Source organism: Protopterus annectens, chromosome 2.part0 (assembly GCF_019279795.1).
Source record: "Protopterus annectens isolate FY-2018-M chromosome 2.part0, PAN1.0, whole genome shotgun sequence".
NCBI lineage: Eukaryota > Metazoa > Chordata > Ceratodontiformes > Protopteridae > Protopterus > Protopterus annectens.
Genome location: NC_056728.1, coordinates 1,399,892,256 through 1,399,917,029, shown reverse-complemented (window position 1 = coordinate 1,399,917,029; position 24,774 = coordinate 1,399,892,256). Strand labels below are relative to the sequence as shown.

Sequence of the window (24,774 nt, the reverse complement as noted above, 5' to 3'; positions counted from 1 at the left end):
AGACATACAAGTAGAGACAAGTTTACAATAATACAGAGCAAAACAATGCCATGAATACAATAGATAAGAAAAAAGAATGTACTCCACGGAATTAAACATAGCTATATACAAAATTATAACAATAAGGTTGTAAAAGGAAAAACAGCGATAATAAATCCAAGAGGTATGGAGTAAGGGAATTAAGGTTATAGGTAATCATTTGAAAATAATATGGCATTATTAGATTAGTGGCTAGAAGGAGAAATTGTCTATGTTCAGGGGACCTCAGATCTGAGGATGAAACTAGTGCAGGAGTAAAAAAAAAGAGAAATATGTATGTACAAGGGGCCTCAGATCAGAGGAAGAGATGGTGCAGAAGAAGAAAGTAGTAGAGGACGGATGTAGTGATCTAGAAGAAGGGTGTAGAAGGGACAGCATATAGATATAGTATGTTATAGAAATAGGAAAGGTCTTACAGATCAGACTTAGTGGTAAAGTGGGTATAGGGAGAGGGAGGGGTTGAGTAGGGTGGTTGCAGGTACATACAGGGTTGTTATGGAGATACAGTATCAGGTCATGTTTGAAGTTAGAAAGGGAGGTATGGCTTCTAATTTGGAGTGGAAGATTGTTACCGATAAGGGAAATCTTTTAGTTATGTACTTACCATAACTTTGGATGTATGGGATCCATCTCGCCTACATTCATAACTGATGGGTTCGGAGCCGATCCGTCGGCTCTGACTCGGCCACTATACACTAGAACGAAGTCTCTCATTGGCTGGGCTACCCCTTATCCCATAATGCACCACGCCTGCTTCCCCAGATCTTGTTTGTTCACTTTCATACATACATACAGGTACAGAACACATACCAATAACTGTAACTAACCAGAGCCCTTCCAGAGGAGAGCTTAGCAAGATCAATATTTCCTCCAAATCCAAAAGGTACGGGGAAGGAGGGTGGGTATGTATGAATGTAGGCGAGATGGATCCCATACATCCAAAGTTATGGTAAGTACATAACTAAAAGATGTAATGGAATCCTATCTCGCCTACATTCATAACTGATGGGACATCGTCCCTAGCACCTAAAAACCCCGGGTGGCTCACTGGAACACACTCCTGAGAACTGCGGAACCAAATGAAGCTCTGCCTCGGGAAGCCACATCAACCTTGTAATGAGAAATGAAGGTGTGCGGAGAAGACCAAGTAGCAGCCGCACAAATATCATCTATTGAAACTTTGGAGTGAAAAGCTACAGAGGTGGCCATAGCCCTGGTAGAATGAGCTTTGAGTGGGAAAGGCAACTCTCTGCCTGACTGGGAATAAATGAAAGAGATGCAATCCTTAATCCATTTGGCAATGGTGGTTTTGGCAACTGGTAGACCTCACCTATTCTCCGCAAAGGACACAAACAGTTGGTCAGATTTTCGTGTCTGAGTGGTCCTATCTAAGTAAAAACGCAGTTGCCTGTGAACATCCAACTGGTGGAAGGTACATTCTGCTCTATTAGAAAAATTTGAAAAGAAAACTGGGAGCTCCAATGATTGCTGAATGCAAAAAGGGGATGCTACCTTAGGCAAAAAGGATGGATTCAATCTAAGGGAAACTCTGTCTTTGTGAAAAATCAAATAAGGAGGGGAAGAACAGAGAGCCTGAAGCTCTGAAACCCGCTTAGCAGAAGTTATTGCCACTAGAAAGGCAGTTTTCCACGACAGGAATTTTATATCACAAGTGGCTGCAGGCAGGTTAAAGAGGCCAGAACCAAATTTAAGTCCCAAGGGGGCACGGGATGCGCCATAGGAGGCCTGAGGAGCCAGGCTCCCTTAAGAAAGGACTTGCAAAGTCTGTTAGCCATTAAAGAAGGCTCTATAGCAACATGAAAATTAGATATAGCCGCCAGTTGAACTTTAAGTGTGGAGACTGAAGAACCTGAATGAAACAATGAAGCTAGAAATTCCAAGACCTGCGGAACTGGGGCCGTAAGAGGATCAATGCCTCGCTGCTGGGCCCAACAAACAAACCTTTTCCATTTGCTGGAATACAGCTTAACGGTAGATGGCTTGTGGGAAGAGGACAAGATGTGCATCACTTCCGAAGAAAGAGAAAGATCTCTAACTAAGGATGGAAGTGGAGTAACCAAGCAGCCAGTCGCAACGACCGGAGGGACGGATGAGAGTGTCCCGACTGATTGGACAACAGACCCGGCACTGGGTCCAGAATCCAGGGGCCCTGTACCGCATACTTCTGAAGGAATGGGAACCAAACCTGACAGGGCCAATGTGGGGTGACCAAAATCATGTGGCACCCGACATGAAGAGCCTTCTGAATCACCCTCGGGAGAAGGGGAATCGGGGGGGGGGAAGGCATAAAGCAGACCCGGGGGCCAATTGTGGGCTAGAGCGTCCCTGGGAGACTGCCCCTGAGATGGTGTCAGAGTGAAGAACTCTCTGCATTTCGCATTGTTGGGGCTGGCGAACAAGTCGCAACAAGGGAGACCCCATTTGGCGAAGATCTGCGCAGCCACTCTGTTGTTGAGGGACCACTCGTGGGGCAACAGGAGAGTCCTGCTGAGCCTGTCTGCAATCACATTGGCTTTTCCCGGAATGTGTGTGGCTACTAAGAAACGTCGAGAGGCTATGGCCCAGCGCCATACTCTCATGGCCTCCCTGCAAAGGGGGTAGGACCTGGTTCCGCCCTGCTTGTTTATGTGCCAAACTACCGACATGTTGTCGGATAGAATCGCAATAGTACCTTGGGGGAGAGCATGATGAAGTGCTTGTAAAACCAGAAGCACCTCTCTCATTTCCAGGATATTGATGTGAAGGTGCGCTTCGCAATCCTGCCAAGTGCCTTGGACAGACCTGTCCAGATAATGACCCCCCCCCACCCTATCTGGTAGGCGTCCGTGGTCACTGTGGCAACAGGGGGCTGAAGGGCGAAAGGACGCCCCTGGTCCAGGTTGGACCGACATAGCCACCAACGGAGGTCCCGACGACAACTGTCCGTAATCAGAACCAGGTGGTTCAGGGGAAGTTCTTGGTATGACCATTGAACCGATAATAGCCATTGTAGCACCCGCATGTGCAGCCTGGCTAACGGTACTAGGATGATAGTTGCAGCCATTGTGCCCAATAACTGAAGAATCTGTCTGGCAGGAACTCGAGATTTGGGTAACAAATTTAGAACCTGTGATTGTAGAACCTGAATTCTCTCTGATGGCAAAAATGCCCGCATCCTTTTTGTGTCTAACTCTACGCCTATAAAGGTGATACGCTGAGATGGCCGCAGCACAGATTTTTTCCAATTGAAAGTGATTCCTACCGAGAGACCCAAGGTTACTGTGGCCATCAGCGCTCGAATCAGTAGATGCTTGGAGGTGGCAGTGAGGAGCCAGTCGTCGAGATAGGGAAACACTTGGAATCCTAGACTTCTCAAGTGAGCTGTCACCACTGCCAGACACTTGGTAAACACCCTGGGGGCTGTGGTGAGACCAAAGGGCAGTGCACGAAACTGGAAATGACTGGTTCCTAGGCGGAAGCGTAAATGACTCCTGGACTCTTGACATATCAAAATGTGATAGTAAGCATCCTTGAGGTCCATGGAGCACATCCAGACATCCTTCTCCAATAACGGGAGAATGGACTGAAGGGTGACCATCCGGAACTTGGACTTCTTCACAAAACGATTTAAAGAGCTTAGGTCCAAAATGGGCCTTACGTCCCCTGTCTTTTTTGGCACCAAAAATAATCTTGAGTAAGTTCCTGATCCAATCTGGTCGGCGGGGACGGGCTGGATGACCCCTTTGCTTAGCAGCTTTGAAACTAATACGGCTGCCAGATCCCGCTGACTGGGTGGCACGTCCGGGATTCTCCTTGTAGGAGGAGGGGGCTTGAAAAAGGGGATGAGGTAGCCTCCGGTTACAATGCGAAGCACCCACTGATCCTTGGTTATCGATTCCCAAGCCTGTGGGTGTTTCGCAAAACGACCCCCGACCGGCTCCGGAGAAGCACAGCCGGGCCACATCCTAGGGATGTTGAGGGTAGGAGGAACCACGAAAGGAGTCGCGGTCTCGAGTTACGGGGTCCTCTGCCACCTCTAGGGCAGCGTCTTCCTGAATCCCCCCCCCTGCCTCTGGAGGGGGGATCACTCGGTGGAGTAGAGAAGAACTTTTGGGATTTCCTGAACCACATTTTCCCTCCTCTCTGGGCCTTGGGATAAGGTCTAGAGGGAGTGGAAAAACGGGCCCCAACGGCAGTCAAGGTCTTGCCCTCCTGCTCGCACCGAGTAAGTGTGTCCTTCACCTTGGGTCCAAACAAAGAAGACCCATCAAAGGGGGCGTCGGCGAAGGAAGACTTAAAGGCCTCCGCGAGTGGACACAAGCGTAACCAGGCTTGTCTCCTAAGAGCCACTCCTGTGCCCGCTGCTCTACTCACCCCTTCGGCTGCATAGGAAATGAGCCTCATGGACGAGTTTACAATAGAAGATAGGGTAGTCATCTGGGCGCCTACGGTCTGTGCTAACGCCTCAGGAAGGTTACCCGCAAGGGACTCTCCTAACTCCTTGAGGAGGTCCCTTTGGAGCTTTGTAAAATGACAGAGATAGTTCAGCGACCGCAGGGTAAAGGTCGCTGAAGAAAGGGTACGCTTCCCGTACCTATCCATGCTCCTAGAATCCTTATTAGGAGGATGAATAGACGTTGAAGCCTCTGCCATGTCCTGCTGAGTGGCAGATGCCACCACCATAGCATCAACTGCAACACCCTTAGTGAGGAATTCCTTCTGGGGAGGGGCTGAAAGAAACTTATTAGGCCTGGCAGGCACCGGTTCCGCTGTATCAGGATGTTCCCACACCCTCCGAGAGATTAGATCTAATAACTCGTCGAAGGGTGGAGACACCCAGGAGGAGGAGGGCTGGGCCCCAAAGGCCTTGAGGAAAACTGACTCCTCAGCGGTAGGGGCTTTGGATTGCCAATCGCCTCTCTGTCTCAAGATCTCAAGGATATCCGAGAAGGAGACGTCATTCGAGGACGATTTAGGGGACCCCTCCGCATCATCGAGGTCAGTATCTGAAGTGATGGATTCATCTTGGGAATCAACATGCTTCCTCTTACACAGTTTCTTCCTTGGGGGTTCATCCGAAGCAGATTCAGAAGGACCCCCCGGAAGAAGGGAACCCTCTAAGGGGGTATCCTCAGGCCCTGGGGCCCCACTGTCGTGGGAAAGAATGTCTCCAGAGGCACCAGTACCCAAAACTTGGGACGGAGAGGTAGAAACCTGCTGAACCGGCAAGGTCATGGCCAGCGCACTCCTCATGGCCTCAAAAGCAGGACCTCCAGACTCTGCAGAGGGCACTTGCTGAGAGACCACGGCAGTACCGGGAATACCTGCGGCCGATGCTCCGAGGGGAAGACTGGGCATCGAAGAGGCGAGCTCCACAGTGTTGCCCTCGGCCCCCACCGAGGAAGACCTGGTACCAAACCCTGACACCAAGGACAGGGTAGGAATGAAGGTCGGAGCAGAGAAACTCCGAGGGGGTCCCTGCTCCGACTGGACGATTCCGCTGCGTTCTACCTGCACCGACTCCAACGGCTCCAAGGGGGTCGGAGGAGGAATCAAATGCATGGGATGTGGAATCGGCTCCGAAGCCGCGTGGGCTGGAGCGAGATCATTTTAGTAAAAACTGGGGACTGGAACAGCCTCTGGATAACCCTATCCAAATCCGAATCCGACAACCTAGAGGATTTGGAGGAAACAGATTGAGGCTGAGAAGACTTCTGCCTCGGCTCCGATAAAGCAGGGGATCGGCTCCGAAAGGGTTCCAGCACTATCGGACCCGAGACCGGAACCGTTTGCAACAGTGTCGGCGCCGAAGGAGGCTCTGGAACCGAGGGGGAAGAGTCTGAGCTGCACACCTCCAACGGCTCCGAGACCAAAGGAGCCGAAGTAGGTGATTGGCCTCTCGATGCACTAACCTGCGGCTCCGACATCAATGGAGCCGAGGGAAGAAGCACCAAGGCAGACCCTTCAACCATCGGCTCCGAAGCCATTGGAGCCGAGGAAAAAGAAGTCGATCCCAGTTTCTTAGCTGTCGGGCCCGACGGACTGGTCGGAGCCGACGATCTTTTCTTTTTAGAAGCTGGAGATGAAGCCAAAGCTTCCTCAAATGAAGGCTTAATCAGACCCCTAAGTATCAGCTTCTTTTTTCTCTCCTGGAGCACCCTGGAGGAAAAAGCGTGACACACACTGCAAGTATCCTGTAAATGTTTAGGCCCTAAACAGTACACGCAGACAGCATGGCTGTCTGTAATAGACATTTTATAATTACATTTTGCACACTTTTTGAACCCTGATTTCTGCTCCTTAGACATTTCGGGTACAGTAGAAAAAACAGGTAACTGATAGCTAGAAAAAAAACAGTAACTTATGTATGGGCTAAAGCCCTCTAACTTAAACGGGCTTAGCCCAATACAACAGGTCAAATACACAGAAGTAAGGAAATACGTGGGCCAAAGCCCTCTAACTTAAACGGGCTTAGCCCGAAAACTATTTCAGTCACACAACAAGAAAATAGATAGACATACAATAAGGGCAAAGGCCCTCTAACTTAAACGGGCCTTGCCCAGTACACTAGTAGTGCGAAAAAGAATAAAATTTAATTTTACACAAAACTGACCACAAACACTCACAAAGCTGTTAAAACAGCTGTTTGTTTAAATTCTGACAGAAACCCTAGTCAAAAAAGACCAAAAGGGCAAGAAAAAAACACTTAGCTCCAGCCAAGTCGAGACCACGTCCGGCTTGAAAAGCGGCAAACGAGATCTGGGGAAGCAGGCGTGGTGCATTGTGGGATAAGGGGTAGCCCAGCCAATGAGAGACTTCGTTCTAGTGTATAGTGGCCGAGTCGGTGCCGATCCAACCCATCAGTTATGAATGTAGGCGAGATAGGATCCCATTACATGGAGTGTTTATAGAGTATTTTACCTATGTTCTTATTGGGTCTATAGACTTGTAGTAAGTGTTTATCGGACCTGCGCAGGGAATGGGGAGGGGTGTACCAGGAGATCAGATTGGACAGAGATGGACAGTCAGAGTTAGAATTAAGAATTGTAAAAGCTTGAATTAGCTGACTTTTGGCCAGGTGTGGGAGTTCAAGCCAATGTAGTTTTGTGACTGCTGTGCAGTGATGGGATTTATACAAGCTGCTGGTGACAAATCTAGCAATTTTGTTGCAGGTTTGGTCAAGCTCTGCCAGCAGGTTATTTTGTAGATTAGAAAATAGAGGAGAGCTATAAAGGAGGTCAGGGAGGAGATAGGATTGGGCTAGCAGCAGTTTTGAGTTGGGGGTCAGGAATTTGCTATTTCTGTATAGCAGGCCCAGTTTTTGGTGTGTTTTCTTTATAGAATGAAGTATGTGGAGGTCTAGTTTGAGCTGGTCATCTATGATGACACCCAGTAGTTTAGTGTGTGAGTCTGGTCTTATGATGGTGCCATTTAGAGAGGATGAGAGAAAGCTGGATTTATGTTGGGCTAGAGTTTTAGGCAGGAATAATAAGAGCTTAGTTTTATAGGGGTTTAGGATGAGTTGATTGTTGATGAGCCACTTCTCAACAGAATGAAATGACATTTAGGTGGAATGGTGGAGGATATTTATAGAGTCAGAAATGGAGATCAGAGTTGAATCATCTGCATACTGTATGATAGAAGAGAGGTGACAGGCAGTGTGTAGGTCATTGGTGAAGAGATTGAAAAGGAGGGGACCGAGAACTGAGCCTTGAGGACACCGGTCTGAACTGCCAGAAAGGGAGAGAAGGAATTTTGCCATTTAACTGCTTGTAGGAGATTGGACAGGTAACTTGAGAACCAATTAAGAGTGGGGATGGAAATGTTCAGCTGAGAAAGTTTATGAAGTAGAAGGTTGTGAGAAACAGTATCAAAAGCCTTTGAGAGCTTTAAGAAAAGGTAAGACACGAGTTTGTTATTGTCTCTGCCTTTTCTTATATCTAAGAAAAGGCAGGACACGAGTTTGTTATTGTCTCTTGCCTCAGTTACTGTGTGTGAGAAGGATTAGAGTGCAGTGTTAGTACTGTGTTTGGGTCTGAAGCCATGCTAGGTTGTTTTGAGTAAGGTGAGAAAGTAGTTGAGAACAGATACACTTTTCAAGAAATTTGGAGAGGGGGAAAGAATAGCAATGGGACAGAAGTTAGATGGTTCTGTGGAGTTACCTCCTTTATGTAGTGGGATAGTGCAGTATTGCTTCCAAATAGAGGGGACAATAATTCCTGGACTGAGCAGTTGATTAGAATGGTGATAGGAAGGGCAACAGAGTTAGCAGCAAGTTTAAGGAAGTGGGCAGGTAGGTTATCAGGGGCGGGAGAACAAGGTTTGAGTTTACTGAGTAGAGTTTTAATATAACTAACAGAGACAGGTTTGAGCATGAAGGGGTCTGAGAGGTTAGTGGAGTCAGACTGGGGATGTGAAAAAGGTGTGGGCTTGGTAGTGGAAGTAGTAGAACTGGAAGTGGAATTAGAGGTAGGGTTGGTGGTGGTGTTAGGTTTTAGAAATTGTATCAATAAAGTAGTGATTTAAATGGATGGCGGTATCCGAGGGTGATTGATTGGGAAAAGGGTTGGGAGTTGTGGGTGGGGCAGGTTTGAGAAGAGTTTTTATGGTTGTCCAGAACTTCTGGGGATTAGAAGTGTGCAGAGATTGGCCAGAGAAGTGAAAGTTTCTTTTCTCCTGGTTGACTCTTTTTTTGTAAGGTTTCTAAGTTCCCTGTACGATTGTAGGAGGGCAGGAGATTTGCTTTTCTGATATTGTTTCCAAGTGGCATCTTTTTATGCATAAGGTGGAAGGTTTCTTTGGATAGTCAGGGGGCATGTTTAGCTTTGACTTTTATTTCTTGATGGGGACAAGAGAGTTGAGTATGCTTAGGAATGTCTGGTTGAAGTAGCTGATGCCGTCGTTTAAAGGTACAGAGTATAGGAAGGATCAGTTAATTTTGGAGAGGATTTTGCTGAAGGAGGTGGTACTGAATTTTCTTAGGTTATGGATGTATTTTATGAGGTGAGTATTAGTGAGGTTGGGTGAGTATCTAGCAATATGGAAAGGCAGGTGGTCACTGATGGAATCAGGTAGTGTACCTAGCTGGTGGTACCAATTTGGAGAATGTACGAGAATCCAGTCAAGGATAGAATTGGAGTGGTTTTTGCCAAGGCGGGTGGGAGAGGACACAAGCTGAGTATAATCATGTAGACTGAGACTATGAGAAGGTGTAGTAGAATTAACTGAGTTCCAGTCTATATTTACATCCCCAAGAAAGATAGTTTCAAAGGGGATGTGATGAAAACATCAAGCTAAGATGTCTTCAGGTATGGTAATGTTATTCCCTGGTGGGATACAGATTGAGACTATGGCTAGTTTTTGGTAGGTGTTGAGATGGCAGGTTACTATGAGTAGCTCTGCAGGGTGGAAGGAGGGAGGGGTAATGGTGAGTGGTAAGATCCTGAGAGATTCAGAATAGCCTCTGGATATTATCCATTGTACCCAAGAGTCAGTGGTTATATTCTGCCAGGCAGTGGGGTACAAGGAGAAACGACCTCTGACGGCTTCCAGAAGTGAGCAGTCAGGCAACGCTTCAGGAGCACTGCTAAGGTTGGCCAGAGAAGGAATCTCTGGGAACCCGGTTTTGCAGACCTCCTCTGCCCCAAAAGGGGCGTCTTCCATTGGAGTTTCCCCCTCTGCCTCTAGGGGCACGTGCGTCCCGGAAAGAGCCCCATGATTTCCTGTGCCACATCTTCCCACTCCTCTGATTTCTGGAGAAGAATCGTTGAGGAGTGTCTGACACCAACGGCAGGCAGGGTCTTGCCATCTTGTTCACACCTCGCCAGCGTATCTTTAACTTTAGTGCCAAACAAAGAAGCGGCCTCAATGGGGGCGTTCATGAAGAAAGCCTTAAAGGAGTCTGCAAAGTCGCAAAGGCGCATCCAGGCACGTCGTCTGGTGACTATACCCGCACCTGCCACTCTAGCCGTTCCTTCCGTTGTGTTTGAAATAAGCCTCATGGAAGAGTTGGAAATGGACTATAGGGTGGCTATCTGAGAAGCCAAGTTGTCACGGACCTCATCAGAAACAGCTCCTGCCAAGGTTTCAGACAGCTGGTTGATAAGATCCCTCTGAAGCCTGGTAAAGTGTGCCAAATAGTTCAAAGACCTTATGGCGAAGGTCGAAGAAGCAAAAACATGCTTCTCTAGTTTGTCTATCGCCTGGGACTCATTGTTGGGCAGATGGACAGTTTGGCTTCTTATGCCAAATCCTTCTTAGTTGCAGCCGCCACCACCATAGCATCTACTGGAAGACCTCGTGACCAATGTGGGTGTACAGCTGGGGGAGATAATATTTTATCCGGTCTCCTTGGTATCACTTCCAGGGTGTCAGGAGTCTTCCATGTGCACTGGACGATAAGCTGGACGAGCTCATCCGCTGGCGGGGTGACCCAGGAGGTAAGAGGCCGGGCACGAAAAGCCTGCAGGAATACAGATTCCTCAGAGGAAGGATTAGAAGACTTCCAGTCACCCCTCTGTCTAAGGATCTCTAGGATGTCACCAAAGAACACCTCATCAGAGGGTGACCATGGGGACCCTTCCCCATCATCAAAATCCGTATCTTCAGTCAACAACTCCTCAGTGGAGTTCATGTGCCTCCTCTTGTATGTTGCTTTGTGGGGTATTTCCTCAGTGGGAGGTTCTGGGGAAGACTGCAAAGAGGGGGTCTCTTCAGGAGGAGAAGCTTGAGGTCCTTGTTCCTGGTGTCTGGTGGTTGTGGCTTGTGGCAGTTGCTGCACAGAGGGGGGGAGAGGACTCCAACATGTGGGGTTTGCGAGCGGAGGCAAGCCCCCTCTCCATGGCTTGGAAAGTCGGTCCGCCCAAGGAGGAATGGGAGCCCGGAACCGAGCATGACAACCTCAGAACCGGGGTCACACCCCGCCCTGACGAGCCGACCTCAGGACCAGGAGTCTCAAGAGGACTGTGAACCGTGAGAGAGAGAGGATTCCTTGAGGGTGCCATAGAAAAAATTGGTGTGTAGCCAGGAATGCCCTCCCCCACTACACAGCCACTGGCCTGAGAAGAGCCAATGCCCAGTGCACCTAGGGCCTCAAGGACGACTCTGGTTCTAAAGTGAGATCCACTACTGGAATTGGAGGTAGGGAAGTTGCTGTCAGAGTAATAGGCTTCGAAACTTGGGTAGAAGTCGAAGGAGGAGTGTACGCTGGATTTTGAGGAGATATACGTTCACCTGAAGGAGGGAACGTGGACTTCGATGGGTGAAAGAGACTTTTGGCCACAAGCAAATGGTCAACAAGCCACAACACATCTTGCTCAGAGAGGCTCCTGGATGACCTCACAGAGAGAGCTGATGGTGATTCTGGCCTTTTTAAAAAAGGGCTATATTGATTACCAGCGAATGGATCCAAGGAAGGAGAATACTTGGTCCTTGCTAATTCGTGAGGTGCAGAGCCCAGAACCAAGGATGTCTGCACCGAAGAAAACGGTGTGGAAGTAGTCTGTGCCGACAATGTCAGTTTCACAGAAGTTGCAGGTGTCTGCACCGTGAAGGCAAAAGTCTGCCCCGATGGGTACGGAGCCGTCGAGGAAAGTGTCTGCACCGGTAATAAAGATGGTGCCGAGAAGTAATGCATAGAAGAACTTGGCACTGAAAATGTCTGCATCGTGGAGGACAGAAATGTCATACTTGGAGCCGAAGGGGATTGTACCAACGGTGCCGAAGGAGATTGTGCCTGCATGAACGGTGCCGGTAAGGGCTGCAATGGAACTGTTGGAGTCATAGTTGTCTGCACCGGGTACTCCGGTGCCGGTGTCAATAAGGAAGACATGGCTGGAGCCAGAATCATTTGGGGTGGTGCCGAGCCTGGAGCCGACAGGGTCACAGGTGGCAGTGCTGAAGTAGTAATCAAGTTCACCTTCTTATGAGTCGACTCCCTACAATCTCCAAGGGAGAAGAAGGGAATGACCTCGATGATGAAGAGGAAGAACACCTCTTATGGGGGTTTACCAGGAGGGGGTGAGCCCTCCGACCCAGAAATAGCCTCAGAGAAAGGAGATTTGAGAAGATGAAATGTAGATCCAAAGCAGCAACCACCAAGACAGGTAATAAATGATGTAACAGCTCACAATAAGGTAAATCCAAGTAAGAAACAGTTTTATTTTAAACGCCACAACACTGATCCACGCTTTTCGTCAAATTATGACTTCATCAGAATACAATCAATCACAGCAGTGAACAGTCTTAAATACCAAATACCCTAAGTAAACAATGGTCAATCAACCCAATTAGCTAATTAAATCAAATTACACACATTTAAAGCACCAAGCTGCCTAAAAACTTTAAAACACAGAATCTAGTATGGTTTGCAGGTTAACACATTTATAAAAACTATTCTTTCAAAATGTTATTAACATGTTAATCCTAAAATTGTATAACATTATTAAAATGTGCATTGTATTATTAAAAATACTTCCTCATATTTATACATATAGGTTAATAATTCCAATAATTTATACACATATAAATAGTATATAAAAACATATCTTCCTTTACAATCAGCACTTTTTAAAAAAGACCTATATTTTTTTCTTTCTCTAGGGTATTTGGTATTTAAGACTGTTCACTGCTGTGATTGATTGTATTCTGATGAAGTCATAATTTGACGAAAAGCGTGGATCAGTGTTGTGGCGTTTAAAATAAAACTGTTTCTTACTTGGATTTACCTTATTGTGAGCTGTTACATCATTTATTACCTGTCTTGGTGGTTGCTGCTTTGGATCTACATTTCATTTTGTGGTTTGTTATAAACAGCGTTTCTTGTGTTTTTGAGATTTGAGAAGACCTTTCAATATTAATTTATTCTTCCTCTCATTAAGAGTCCTGGTTGAAAAGTTTCTATAAACTCCACACAGGGGATCCACAGTAAGGTGAGAGACATTCAGACAGTAGACACATAAGTCATGGCTACTGGAAAGGAGTAACTTACAGCCACAATCCTTACACTACTGAAAACCAGTGCTGCTTTTCTTATCCGACATTATGATGTGGAGAAGAACAATACCAAAAAAAAAGAGGAAAGGCTACCCAAATGGGTAAGAAGAGAAAAGGAAGGATTACCAATGACGGTAATGAAGAATTACCTCAGAGGTAAGTAAAGGTTAATAAAGGGAAAAAGACTACAGGGAGAGAGTCTAAAGTATAAAATAGGGTAAGAAAATATTAGTAGAAATTATCTGAAAAACTTTAAGAACAATGTATGAAATTTTCAAAAAATTAGACACAGCTGAGAGAGTGGCTTGACACGGCTGTGCAACAACGCGGCAAACCAAGATCTGAGATAACTGGGAGCAGAGCATTCTGGGTACGACCTTGGCTCATGAGTTTTTGGCTGACGCGAGTTTGATATTGGCCGGCTCGGTTCCGAGGACGGAACCGATAACCCATCAGTAAGGAATGAACAAAGATTAACAGCATTAGATCAACACTTTCTGTTAGTTTAAGTTGGGACTTGTTTATGTTTATCATTATCCCTAAAGACAGGCAGATATGAAGAAAGTACTGCCGTGCTAGAACAAGCTGTTCCACAGGCAGTGCTACCAACAGCCAAATGTCACAGTATGGGAATATTCTGATCCCTAAAAGTCACATATGAGATGCAAGTGGAGCCATACATTTGGTGAACACCCAGAGGAGCTGAAGTGAGAATAAATGGCAAGGCCCAAAACTGATTGGCTCTCACCTGAAAATTAAGAAATCTTCTTGATACCTTGTCTTTTCTTATATGTAGACAGGCATGATGAAGATCAAGAAAACATATCCAATCCTCTGCCTGAAGGCTTAGCAATATAAACTGAACCATAACCATTCAGACGGACTCCTCCTTTACAAAAGAGTGAATCCAACTTAGGTTGAGGTCTTCATTTTTTTTTCTTTCTTTGGCACTATTACATATTTGGAGTAAAAACCCTCTTTGGCCTGCTGGGACCTCCTGGACCGGTCTCTTGAGAAGGAGATTCTAGACTTCCTTTGAAGCTACTTTTCTTTGTCTGGGTGGCACTGGACAGCAGTGAGAAATCTCAGCTGGGGGGATGTTATGAAAAATGGAATGTGATAAACACTGGATATAATTCTTCTTACCCTTAAATTTGCCATGATGGCCATCCAAGCTGAAGTGTGTAAAGAGAGTCATCCCTGAAGCTTCAAGAGAGGAACCATTGAGCAAACCTTTAGGAATTCCCAAAAGGATCCCCTACCTACCTACACACCTGATTACTGGGACAAATATTATTTTGGGATAGCATACAAATTCCCTTCTATCTTGGGAACCTCTGCCTTGCCTCTCTCTTTGGGGCTGTTGAGATTTGTGAAGCCATAAGCTTCTTGTCTCTTCTGGTTCCACTGTAAAGTCCTCTGTGGGCTGGCAAACTTAACTCATACAGCTTTGAGCATTCCACACTTGATCACAAGTAGGCAGTGCCTCATTGACTTGTCACCCAAAACAATGTATTACAAGGTGTTGGAGAAAACCACTTTGAAATGGTCCCAGAAATCGATTTTGCATCCAGGCCTGTCTTCTGATCATTAGGCCTGAACCTGTGTCTTTAGCTGCTCAATCAGTTGCATTATGTATGAAACAATTGGTCGGACAAGAAATAGTACTTATGGCAGCCATATGAGTCTTCAACTGGAAGCAGAGTTCTCCAGATTTTCTGAAACGTTCTGAGTGATCTCTCTCTGAAACCAAACCATGTAAGGCATGTAACTCAGTGATCTGGTAGAGAACATATTGGACACACAGACTTGCTTCCCTATCCTATCCATCATCCTGGAATCTTTGTTCAGAGGATGGAAAGCTTGTGTGCCTTCTGGGATGTCCTTCTTCGTGGCTGCACAACAGGTCCCCTCTGCCTCATCAGTTCCAATATTTCATTGAAGAAAGCAGCCCCTGGAGGGATTTGGGGGAACTTCTCCTTCATCCAACCTGTGTCTGGAGTGAGAAACTCAAAAGGAGAGTCTACATGCTTCCTCTTGCACCTTCTTTTCCATAAGGGACCAAGATGAAAGTCCTTGGCTATGAAGAGTGATCCCCAGACCTCACCAGATTTGGCCTAGTAATCCTCAGTTCCTGAAGGAACCTGGATGATGGCTGACTCAAGTGTCCCACTTCCGAGTTATCTCGGGTTGGAGTTGGTACTACTAATACTATATGTACAAACAAACTAGATGTAACTTCCTTCTGCACTATGGTATCTGCAGAAATGCCCAGGGCAAAAACCTTCGGCGCCACCATCAACAAACTTGCCCCAATCATTGACACTAAAAGAGATGAGGCCAAACTGGGAATTTTCAGTCCTGAGGAAACAAAAAGCCAAACACTGCAACACCAAGAATGTAACCAAAACCATCAGTGCTGATCACCACTGGCTCCTAAGGTCCACTGCCAACTGCTGAGGACCCAATGGCAGTCAAAGTAGAAGGGTTTAGGATTGATGCCTCCAGTGGCAAAGTCATTGATGAGGGAGAAGTGAAGTGAATCCACACTGAGAAGCGCAGCAGATCACCTGTTGCTGACTCCAGCACTGCCCATGCTGATACTGGGCTCAGAGAAGGACAGGCAAGATCTGAGACCTGGGTAGTCTCTCAGCCTGCTGCAGGAAAGGTCGGGGCTGACATGATACTGTACTGAAATTGGGCCAATACAAAGGCCAACATCATGTGCTCCTAGTCAACTTCAGCAGGGATCCTAAGGGATTTGTGAGACCGTACAGATGCTGCAGTAGACAGAGAGCTCCTTTTTTAGAAGATAAACTTCCTGTGCACCATCTTGGCATTGAATCCTCCACAGTACCAGAGTAACCTCTCAGATGAGGTAATAAAGACTTATCTAGGGTAGAAACACTCTACCACATTTTACCCCAGGGAGAAGAGATAGACATTCAAGGAGTTTTAAAAGTGGTAAGCAGCTCTAACCCAGACTGATCATCTACCTTCATTTTCTCCTTTCTTGTTTCTATTGTAGAATTCTCTAGGACAGTGATGGTGAACCTATGTCATGCGTGTCAAAGGTGACATGCCACAACATTTTGGGTGACACATCAGCGATCACCACAGTGGCATAGCTTGTGGGGGCGAAAGGGCCAGGCAGCACTCGATAAGCTGTTTTTTTTTTCCTTCTGAGAGGCTTTTTTTTTTTGGCCTGGCAGTTAGTCAGGTGGTGTCATGGTGGCTTTCCATTTGGCTAAGTTGCACAACATGACGGGCGCTCACGCGCACACACACACACACACACACACACACACACACACACACACACACACACGCACACACGCACACACGCACACGCACAACAGCAGGGAGCTCTTTAACGGTCGTGCAATCACACACCTAGATGCGGATCAATAGCAGAGGGAACCCCGGGCCGAGAAGACAAATATAAAAGAGTGGTACTTAAGTAGTTGATTTATTTTAATAAACATAAGAGTGCATAGAAAGATGCACATTTTACTGAAGGGGTCACTTGGGTGAATGTTTCATTTTGGTGCTTGTAGACATACTAGGAATGTTAATGAAGGGGTCACTTAAGCAAATGATTCATTTTGGTGCTTGTGCATACCTCAACATTTTACTGAAAGGGTCACTTGGGTAAATGTTTCATTTTGGTGGTTGTACACATACTAGGAATGTTACTGAAGGGGTTGCTTGGACAGATGTTTAATTTTGGTGCTTGTGTTTACTGTACCTGGACATTTTACTGACGGGGTCTCTTTGGGAAAGGTTTCATTTTGGTGCTTGTGTGTACCTGGACATACTAATGAAGATGCTGCTTGGGAAAATATTTAATTTTTGTATCACGGAAGTGCTTGCGCATACATGGTCAGACTGCTGAAGTGACCACTGGGCAAAATAATTTATTGTGTCATTTTAGTGCTTGTGCATACAGAATAGAAACTAATGAAGATGTTACTGGGCAAAAAATTCATTAGTGTGTCAGGGAAATGCTTTTGCATAATTGGACAAACAAGTTTGTGGATTGCAACTCCAGTATCAAAGGTGAGGCATCTCTTTTAATAATGGATGTGAGTACCATCCTTTTCACTTTTTGTATGACTATGATGTGCATTATGTTTTATTTTGTGAGGGGGGGTGGCAAACTCAGTCAGCCACAGGGACACAAACTCTAGCTATGCCACTGGTTCACCAACACCAGAATTACCAAAGAAACTGAACAAAAATACAAGAATTATGTGGCTCTGCATCTGTCTATTAAAACTCAGCAACAAAAAAGTCATTAATTGATGTTAATGAAATAAAGTGCAATGTGTTCTGCATTCTTTTTCAGTTCAATTCAAAATTTTTATTAAAAGTAGGGTAATTTTTTGGTGCAGTATTTTAAGCCCATTTACCAGTGCGCATATCATTTTCTCTAATGTAAGTCACTAGTTTTTCTTTTACTTTTATAATACATAGTAGCACACAATTGGACTGTATTTTTTTTAAATAAATGAATATGTAAAGAATTGTTTATCTTTTGTTCGCGGGGGGTGACATGCCAGCAGAGTCAAGAAAGGCATTTTCCAAATTTTTGACAAGCCGAGCCCAAAAGGTTTGCCATCACTGCTCTAGGGCTACCAGTGGTGCAGAGTCTGGTGGAACTTTCATCACTAGCTTTCTTTTCTTTTTTTTTGCATTCCACTAAAGTACGAGAAGTGACATTTTTACAAATGATACGGCTGCTAGTGAGATGTGCGGCTCCTAAATAAATCAGACACAATCTGTGTGGATCTTGGGGGGGTGGATCTTGTGGCCACAAAGCTTACTCTTTTTAAAGCATGTTTTCCCTTCTTTTTTCCATGACGGACAATAAATTGACACAATGACAAGCTAAACTATTTAAACTGATGAATAAAACACTTAGAATGATCATAAGAAGACAGAAAAATAGATCTTTGTAAAGTGTTCAGATGACCCAAGAGGTGACAGGGTAAGGGGAGAGGAGGAAGCAAGGATTGTTAGATGGAAAAGTATCCAACAGAGTAGAAAAGTGCTAGAGAAGCATAACAACTCCCAGTGCTATATATTACAAGAAGGAATTTAGAAAAAAATTTGCACTCAACTGTCCCAAAAGATGCTAAAAACTCCCTTTTGGCACTTAAACTGTTTAGAGACATTGTTATCAGCATGGTGGCAAAGAGATATGTAGAAAGTGGAAGAAGAGAATTATGGGTAGGGAGTAGTTTGAAACTGTGAGTTCTTTACCATCACTACAGAGCACCAAGGCACCAGTCCTGATATTTCAGTGTTCAGACAGGATTTGAGAAATTAGCAAAATGTCTTACAGATCACTGCTGCAGTAGCCTTGTTGTCCCTCCACCCCGCCCCCCCCCAGTTTTATTTTCGATGAATCTCCAGGGTTCTGATATATATATATACCCTTACTTATTTACCTATCCTTTGCTGACTGTGTTAGTCCCACTACAGTAATAGCCTCTTTTCAAGGAAGATCTGAGGTAGTATTTATACTACTAGGGTAAATTTTGTGAGGGCTCTGGGGGACTTCCCCTGCTCTTTTTGATAGGTGCTGTGGGATCTCTTAACATCCACCTGAGCAACCACCAACTCAAGCAGTCTGGACTTCTGTTTAACAGCTCATCTGAAGGACGACACACTCAGAAATAAGTAGAGACACTAGGTGTGCTTCAAATCAATTATGGTCGCAGAGACCTTATGAAACAACATAGGTGAGATAATCTAAAGAATCGGTATTTTGGAATTCCGGACCCTGAGGTGTTTATGTTTCAATTTTATTGTCCACCTCATAAATCTAAAGCTCTGCATCAGAACATTAATTTCACAGATGCATTTGAATATATATATATATATATATATTTTTTTTTTTAATGACTCACAGGTCACTCAAATGGATTCTTATCTGTAAAGCACCAATACAACACAAGTATGACATCTCAATGGCAGTGGGAAGATAACCAGAAAATAAAATGACAGTTTCCTTCTATGGCACAGCTTTTCCTTCTATGGCACAGCTTTAGCCTGCTATCACTGTCGCCAGCACTGCTCTTTTGCAAAAGTAGTCCAAACACCCACCAATGACATTACACATATGGAATTGAGAATAAAAACTCCTGAAATTGGATTGTCTTATGCTATTAATATACAGGAAGATACTTCCCTTGACACAAATATACTTCAGTGGAGTTTTTTTTTCCCTTAAATACAGTCACTGTAACTCTTGATGAGTTTTTTAGGGTTTGGTGAACTTTCCTTTGATGAGTCTGCTGTAAGTGTCTTTGGTGAAGAAACACAATTCCCTTTCAGAATGTGTCAACAATCAAATGGACAATACAAATTCTATAATGTGTCTGACTTAAAACCTTCATTTTAGAAATGAAAGAACATCTTATGTGTAGCAAAGAGTGACCTCAACACCGACAATATTAAAATGAGTCTATTTTCTGCCTGCAGGGCTGAAAAATTGTGCAGCATGAACCCTTCATAAAACTGTGTAGTTTACAGACTTAACACTTGTAAAATCTGATACCAAGCTGACATCATAAAGAAAACTCAGTTATTTTTTTAAATGGAAAATGGCATTCATATCTGCACACTTACAAGTATAAAATGTAAATGTTCTTTTTTCCACTAAATTAAATATGCTCCCAAGACATTTCTGTTTCTGATCAGTTTTCCTGAATTCAATATTAAGCTTGCTATAAAATTCACAGTTTATGTAACACAAAAAACGTTAACAGTTTGTTCTGTGGGATCCTCTGGCCCTGGACAGAAAGAAGAAAGGTAATTACATTAGCTGTGGTGCCAGTCACTCCCTGATGCACATAAAATGCTGAATTTAAAATGTGAGGTGTGCCAGCCCAGTGGCAAGGAGGGATAAAGCCCTGACTATACCCAGATGACTTAGGATTCAGTAACAATTTAGGTGTCTAATGCAGCTAACAGAAAGGGAGAGCATGCCCATCTTGGGAAGGGTGGGGAGTGTGTTGGAAGCAAATATCTCACTGAGCCCTAGTAGAGGCTGGGGCTTATGAGAGATCACTGGGTCTTGCATGTGGGATGTCTGAGTGGGTCACGGCTGCTCTACGGCCTGAGGAAGGCATGTTCAGTACGTCCAAATCTCATTGCCTGCCCATCCAAATATGTAATAATGTTAGCACAGTTGTGAAGGGACAGGGCTTAAGGAAAAAGTGCTCACTAAGTGTTAGGATCAGCATACTTGACACTATCAACTCTGCACCATTCCATACTTCTGTCTCAGACCACCACTGATGGCCTCAGCCAGGGCGTACCAATAATAAATAAGATTTCCCACTCCCCTTCCCTCCCATCAGGCAGCATCGGGAGAAGGAAGGAGCAGACAGACGAGTAGTTGATAGGCTGAGAAACACAAGGAGAACAGATAAATAAACATAAAATCTGAAGACTGATTTCCTCTAATTCAAGCATATCACAGCTTTCAGTAAAAATAAACACTACAGTGCTACAGTTCTCCTTTAAAATAAGTGATAACATTATCAGGTGTAGAAATTGGAAACAACCCTCTAATAATCCTAGCATTTTAAAGCTCAGCATTACACAGATCAGAGACTAGCACTCTACCTGAGTATTATTCAGATATGTTAACAGCAGTAGCTGTTTCTTCGGCATTCTTACTAACCCACTACTTACTGAACAATTAAAGGTTCATTCTCAAAGATAAATGGGGTCTTCAGCATAGCTGCTATGGCATGATGCTTTGCCCTTGACTTCAAAACTAGTCCTCTGTCTCCAGGGATTGTGTTTTCCTTCAACTCCTCTATTGTCCATAATCCTGAAACACAACCAATGATGCACTTATGAATATAGCATAACAGGTCAAAACTGGAAAATAAATACTTAAATAAAATCAGGAACTGTATTAACAAATAAAATACATTTATCACAAAATATCAAACTGTTTCCTACCATCATACTTAGCGATGTCTTCATCTGTATTATCCTTCTTGGTTTTAGACAGCACCCACCTAAAAATAAATAAACAAACAAACCAATCAATAAACAAACAAACTAGCTAGTAATTGTTAATGCAAAGAATGTTTGTTTTCTTAGGATCTTTTCCTTAGTTTTTAATTCATAATTTATGTTACCCAGTGTAGCCTTGTCTACAAGGTGTCAGACCTTCCCCTGGGCCACAAATCTATCCCCTAACCTTCCTTCCAAACCCAACATTCATCAGCTAGGGCTAAAGGGACATCCCCACGTGGGACTTGCAGTCACCACTTTCCCTAGTAGGCTGTATGTGCAAATGTTAAAATAAAACTTAGCTAAGAACTCATGACAGTAAGCTAAAATGTATCTGTTTAGCTCATATGCCCACTATTTTCTGATATTCTCCGCTGCGTAGGTGGTACAGCATGTAATGAAACTTATTACTTAAAAGCTGTCTTCAATGAATACTGCATGCATGAAAATGAAGTTACAAAAATACTATTTGCATTCAAAACTTTCAAGTGTCCTGTCCCTTATTTTACCGCTCTTTTGTACTATCCCTCAGAAAATCTTTGACTTTCTGGTAAATCATCAAGGATTACAGTCAGTTAATAATGACAGACAATATAGTTTAATATTTTTTCTTTAAAAAAATGATGTTGCTGCAAAATCTGTTGTTCTATTAACTTTGTAAGTAAATTACAGAATTATTATAAAATTGTCCCTGACTTTGAGCCTTTTTCCCTCATTACTTTTGGCTTGATTCCCAATTCTTGAGCAAAGAAGTTGAGAGGTTGATCTTTAACAAAACAGTTATCACAGTACAGGAAATCAGCATACACCAAAGCAAAGCCACAGGATCACATATAGTTTCAGCTTCCTCCTTTGCTTACTGATAGACCAGAAATATTATTTCTGTACAATCCCAACATAAATAAAAAAATCAATCAAAAATTGCATTAGATGACACAAAAATAAAACTACTTTTCAGTCATACGGTCACTGGTAAAGGCAGTGAACAGGATAATTCTTGTAAGAAAAACATATTGCTAAAGTAAATTTAAGTATATGCTTGAAAATAACCTCAATGTAGTTTTCCTCACATTTTGAAGCATACATTATAAATAATGTTGGCTGGTCAATGTCATGACTAATTGCATCTTGTATATCCTCAGAGTTTCAGACTCCTCGTTACCTCTCACACTTTGCATTCAAGGTTACAAGGAATGGACCCCTCCATGAGAGAAAATAAGTCAGTTGATGAGGTCAGCCCAGCTAGTATCCTGTATAAGGTCAGTCCAGCTAGTATCCTATACCTTCATACCAAGTAAAAATGAAAGAAAAGCACATACAATATCACATTTATGAGCACCCAAGCTATAGAGCAAGTCAAAGTAGATAAATAATCCACCTAGACAAACAAACCACATTCTGTAACTACATTTAAATGCTTCCTGCAGTCCAGTTCTGCAACTGTGTTTCTACAGTATAGTGCTTACTGCATCTGCTTAACATGCAGAAGGTCCTGGGTTCAGTCTCTAGTGGAACCATTAAAACTACCTACTCCTAAGTGATACACTGCCAAGGTTAAAAATCCCATCATACTCAGATACAACCACTGAATATGTGGAAACATACACCACCACACTATACCAGTATGTTCACTACATACATGCAGCTGTACTCTGTATGAACAAGCACAGTGGAAACCTCAGAAACAACCCCTCTTGGTGGAAAGATAATATTGATCAGCTTTGTAATAAAAGGAATAATATCTTGACCAAAAGTAAGAAGAGTAACTCTTACAATGATATAGCCATTGTTGCTGAAGTAAACAAACAACTTAGGAGTTTAATAAGATCCACCAAACCCAAGTTTGAGGCTAAACCAAAGATAATCACAAGTTGTTTTTAAGTTCTGTCTGAAATCACAGAAGCATAATGCAACAATGAGCTGAGCTGATTGTAAATGATGTTACCTACTCTGAGGCCGAAGATTCAGATAACCTACTGGCCTACAACTTCAGTTCAAACTTTACCGCTCTCTCCCCTCTGTCTACCCCACAAGATACACCTGAAACAAACTCATCTCCAGCTATCATACAAGGCCAAGTCCTGAAAGTACTATCAAAAGCTAAAATGCTGCATAAGGGGGCCCTGACACTATACCTGATGCATCTTAAATAGCATGAACCATGACTTAGCTACCCGCATAATAACACTGTTCAACCCCAGCCTCCATTTAGGTTTTGTACCAAGTGAATGAAGAATAGCTACAGTCATTCTCCCCTGCTTAAGGGAGGATCTTCCATAGGACCAGGCAGTTATAGACCCATAAATCTGACGAGCCTCATATGCAAAGTCATGGAAAGACTTATTATGAAACTAATAATCAGTAAGAACCCCTCTCAGTTTGGATTCGTCAAGGGCAGGTCATGCTTATTTAACCTGGTCAATGACTTTGAAAAGGTCACCAAAAGCAATGGATGAAAATAAAATGGTTTACACCGCATTCCTCGACCTGGCTTTTGACAAAATCTCTACTCATTGGTTTAGAAAGCTAAATAAACTGTGAATAAACCCTCTACATCACCCGATGGATTGCCAGCTGGCACACAGACAGAATGCAGAAGATCAAAGTAGGGGAAGCTACCTCCACAAAGAGACCAGTCACCAGTGCAGTCCTCAGGGTTTGGTGCTGGGACCTCTCCTGTTTGGCACCTACTTCTCCGAAGTAAAAGTCAATACCAAAGAGTTTCTGATAACTGCAAGGTAGGAGCAGTTACCGAATCCTCAAAATGACTTAGCCATCCTGCAAGGAGGTTTGTCTCAAACAAATAACTGGTGCAAGAATCATGGACTGAAGCTAAATACCAAAAAACCCATTACTGTATCTCTTGGGAAGCCATCTACCCAAGGAACTACCACACTAACAATAACACCCCTGAGAGATGACCCAGTGGTTCTGCATTTGGGAAATTATGTGAACTGTGACCTACTTTTCATCCAACATGTGTCCACTGTCATAAGGAAGTTCTTCCACATTGCAAATTCTGACTAGATCTAGCGAAGTCACTGTTCCCTTTTACTCAGTTGTATTTAGTTCACTCATTGAGTATAATGCCCACTTTAGCATGCATCTGTCCAGGCACATGCAACAAAAGGAACACCCACAGACATACCTTACTAAAAGGATACAAGATCCAGATTACATGTCCTACATGGACTAATTCAAAGTTCTGTCAATAAACTTGGTATTCTACAGACTGCTAAGAGGTGACCAGTGTCTGGCATACAAGGCATCCTCTGACTCAATACAGTCTAAACCTCTTCTGCAACATCAGCAGAACAGTTTGCTGGGACATATATATCTCGTAGAGGGTATCACTGCTCAGGAACAGACTCCCCAGTCCATATAAAACAAAGCTAATCCCTGTCCATATTCAAGAACAACTTGGATTTACTAATGGGTACTAGAAAATTTACCCCTGGACTATCCCCTGTACTATTAACAGACAGCAGCAGCTCCTGAATCCTTTAGCCCATGCATGAGTTCCCTCACATTATCTATGGTATGATCCCAGTTATTCTCACTAGAGGTGATACATAATTATCAACCATAGGATGGATAAGGAAACTAACACCATATGGGATAAGTTAATTCAAGCATCAAATGAGAAATTGGCTGGGCCTAAAACTGCCTGCAATGACACCTTTCGTAGTACTTACCTACAAA

The 24,774-nt window shown here is 44.0% G+C and overlaps 1 protein-coding gene across 1 annotated transcript in view; it reads right to left on the bottom strand.

Annotated features, from left to right (window-relative positions):
• The window catches only part of CLGN (calmegin), a 2,483,974-nt gene that overhangs the window by 1,407,863 nt on the left and 1,051,337 nt on the right, over positions 1–24,774 (bottom strand). Inside the window, exons 4-5 of the mRNA XM_044061624.1 lie at positions 21,016–21,074; positions 20,740–20,881 (exon numbers count right to left, since the gene is read on the bottom strand). Of these exons, the coding sequence (XP_043917559.1) occupies positions 20,740–20,881; positions 21,016–21,074 (201 nt within the window). The remainder of the gene's footprint in view (positions 1–20,739; positions 20,882–21,015; positions 21,075–24,774) is intronic.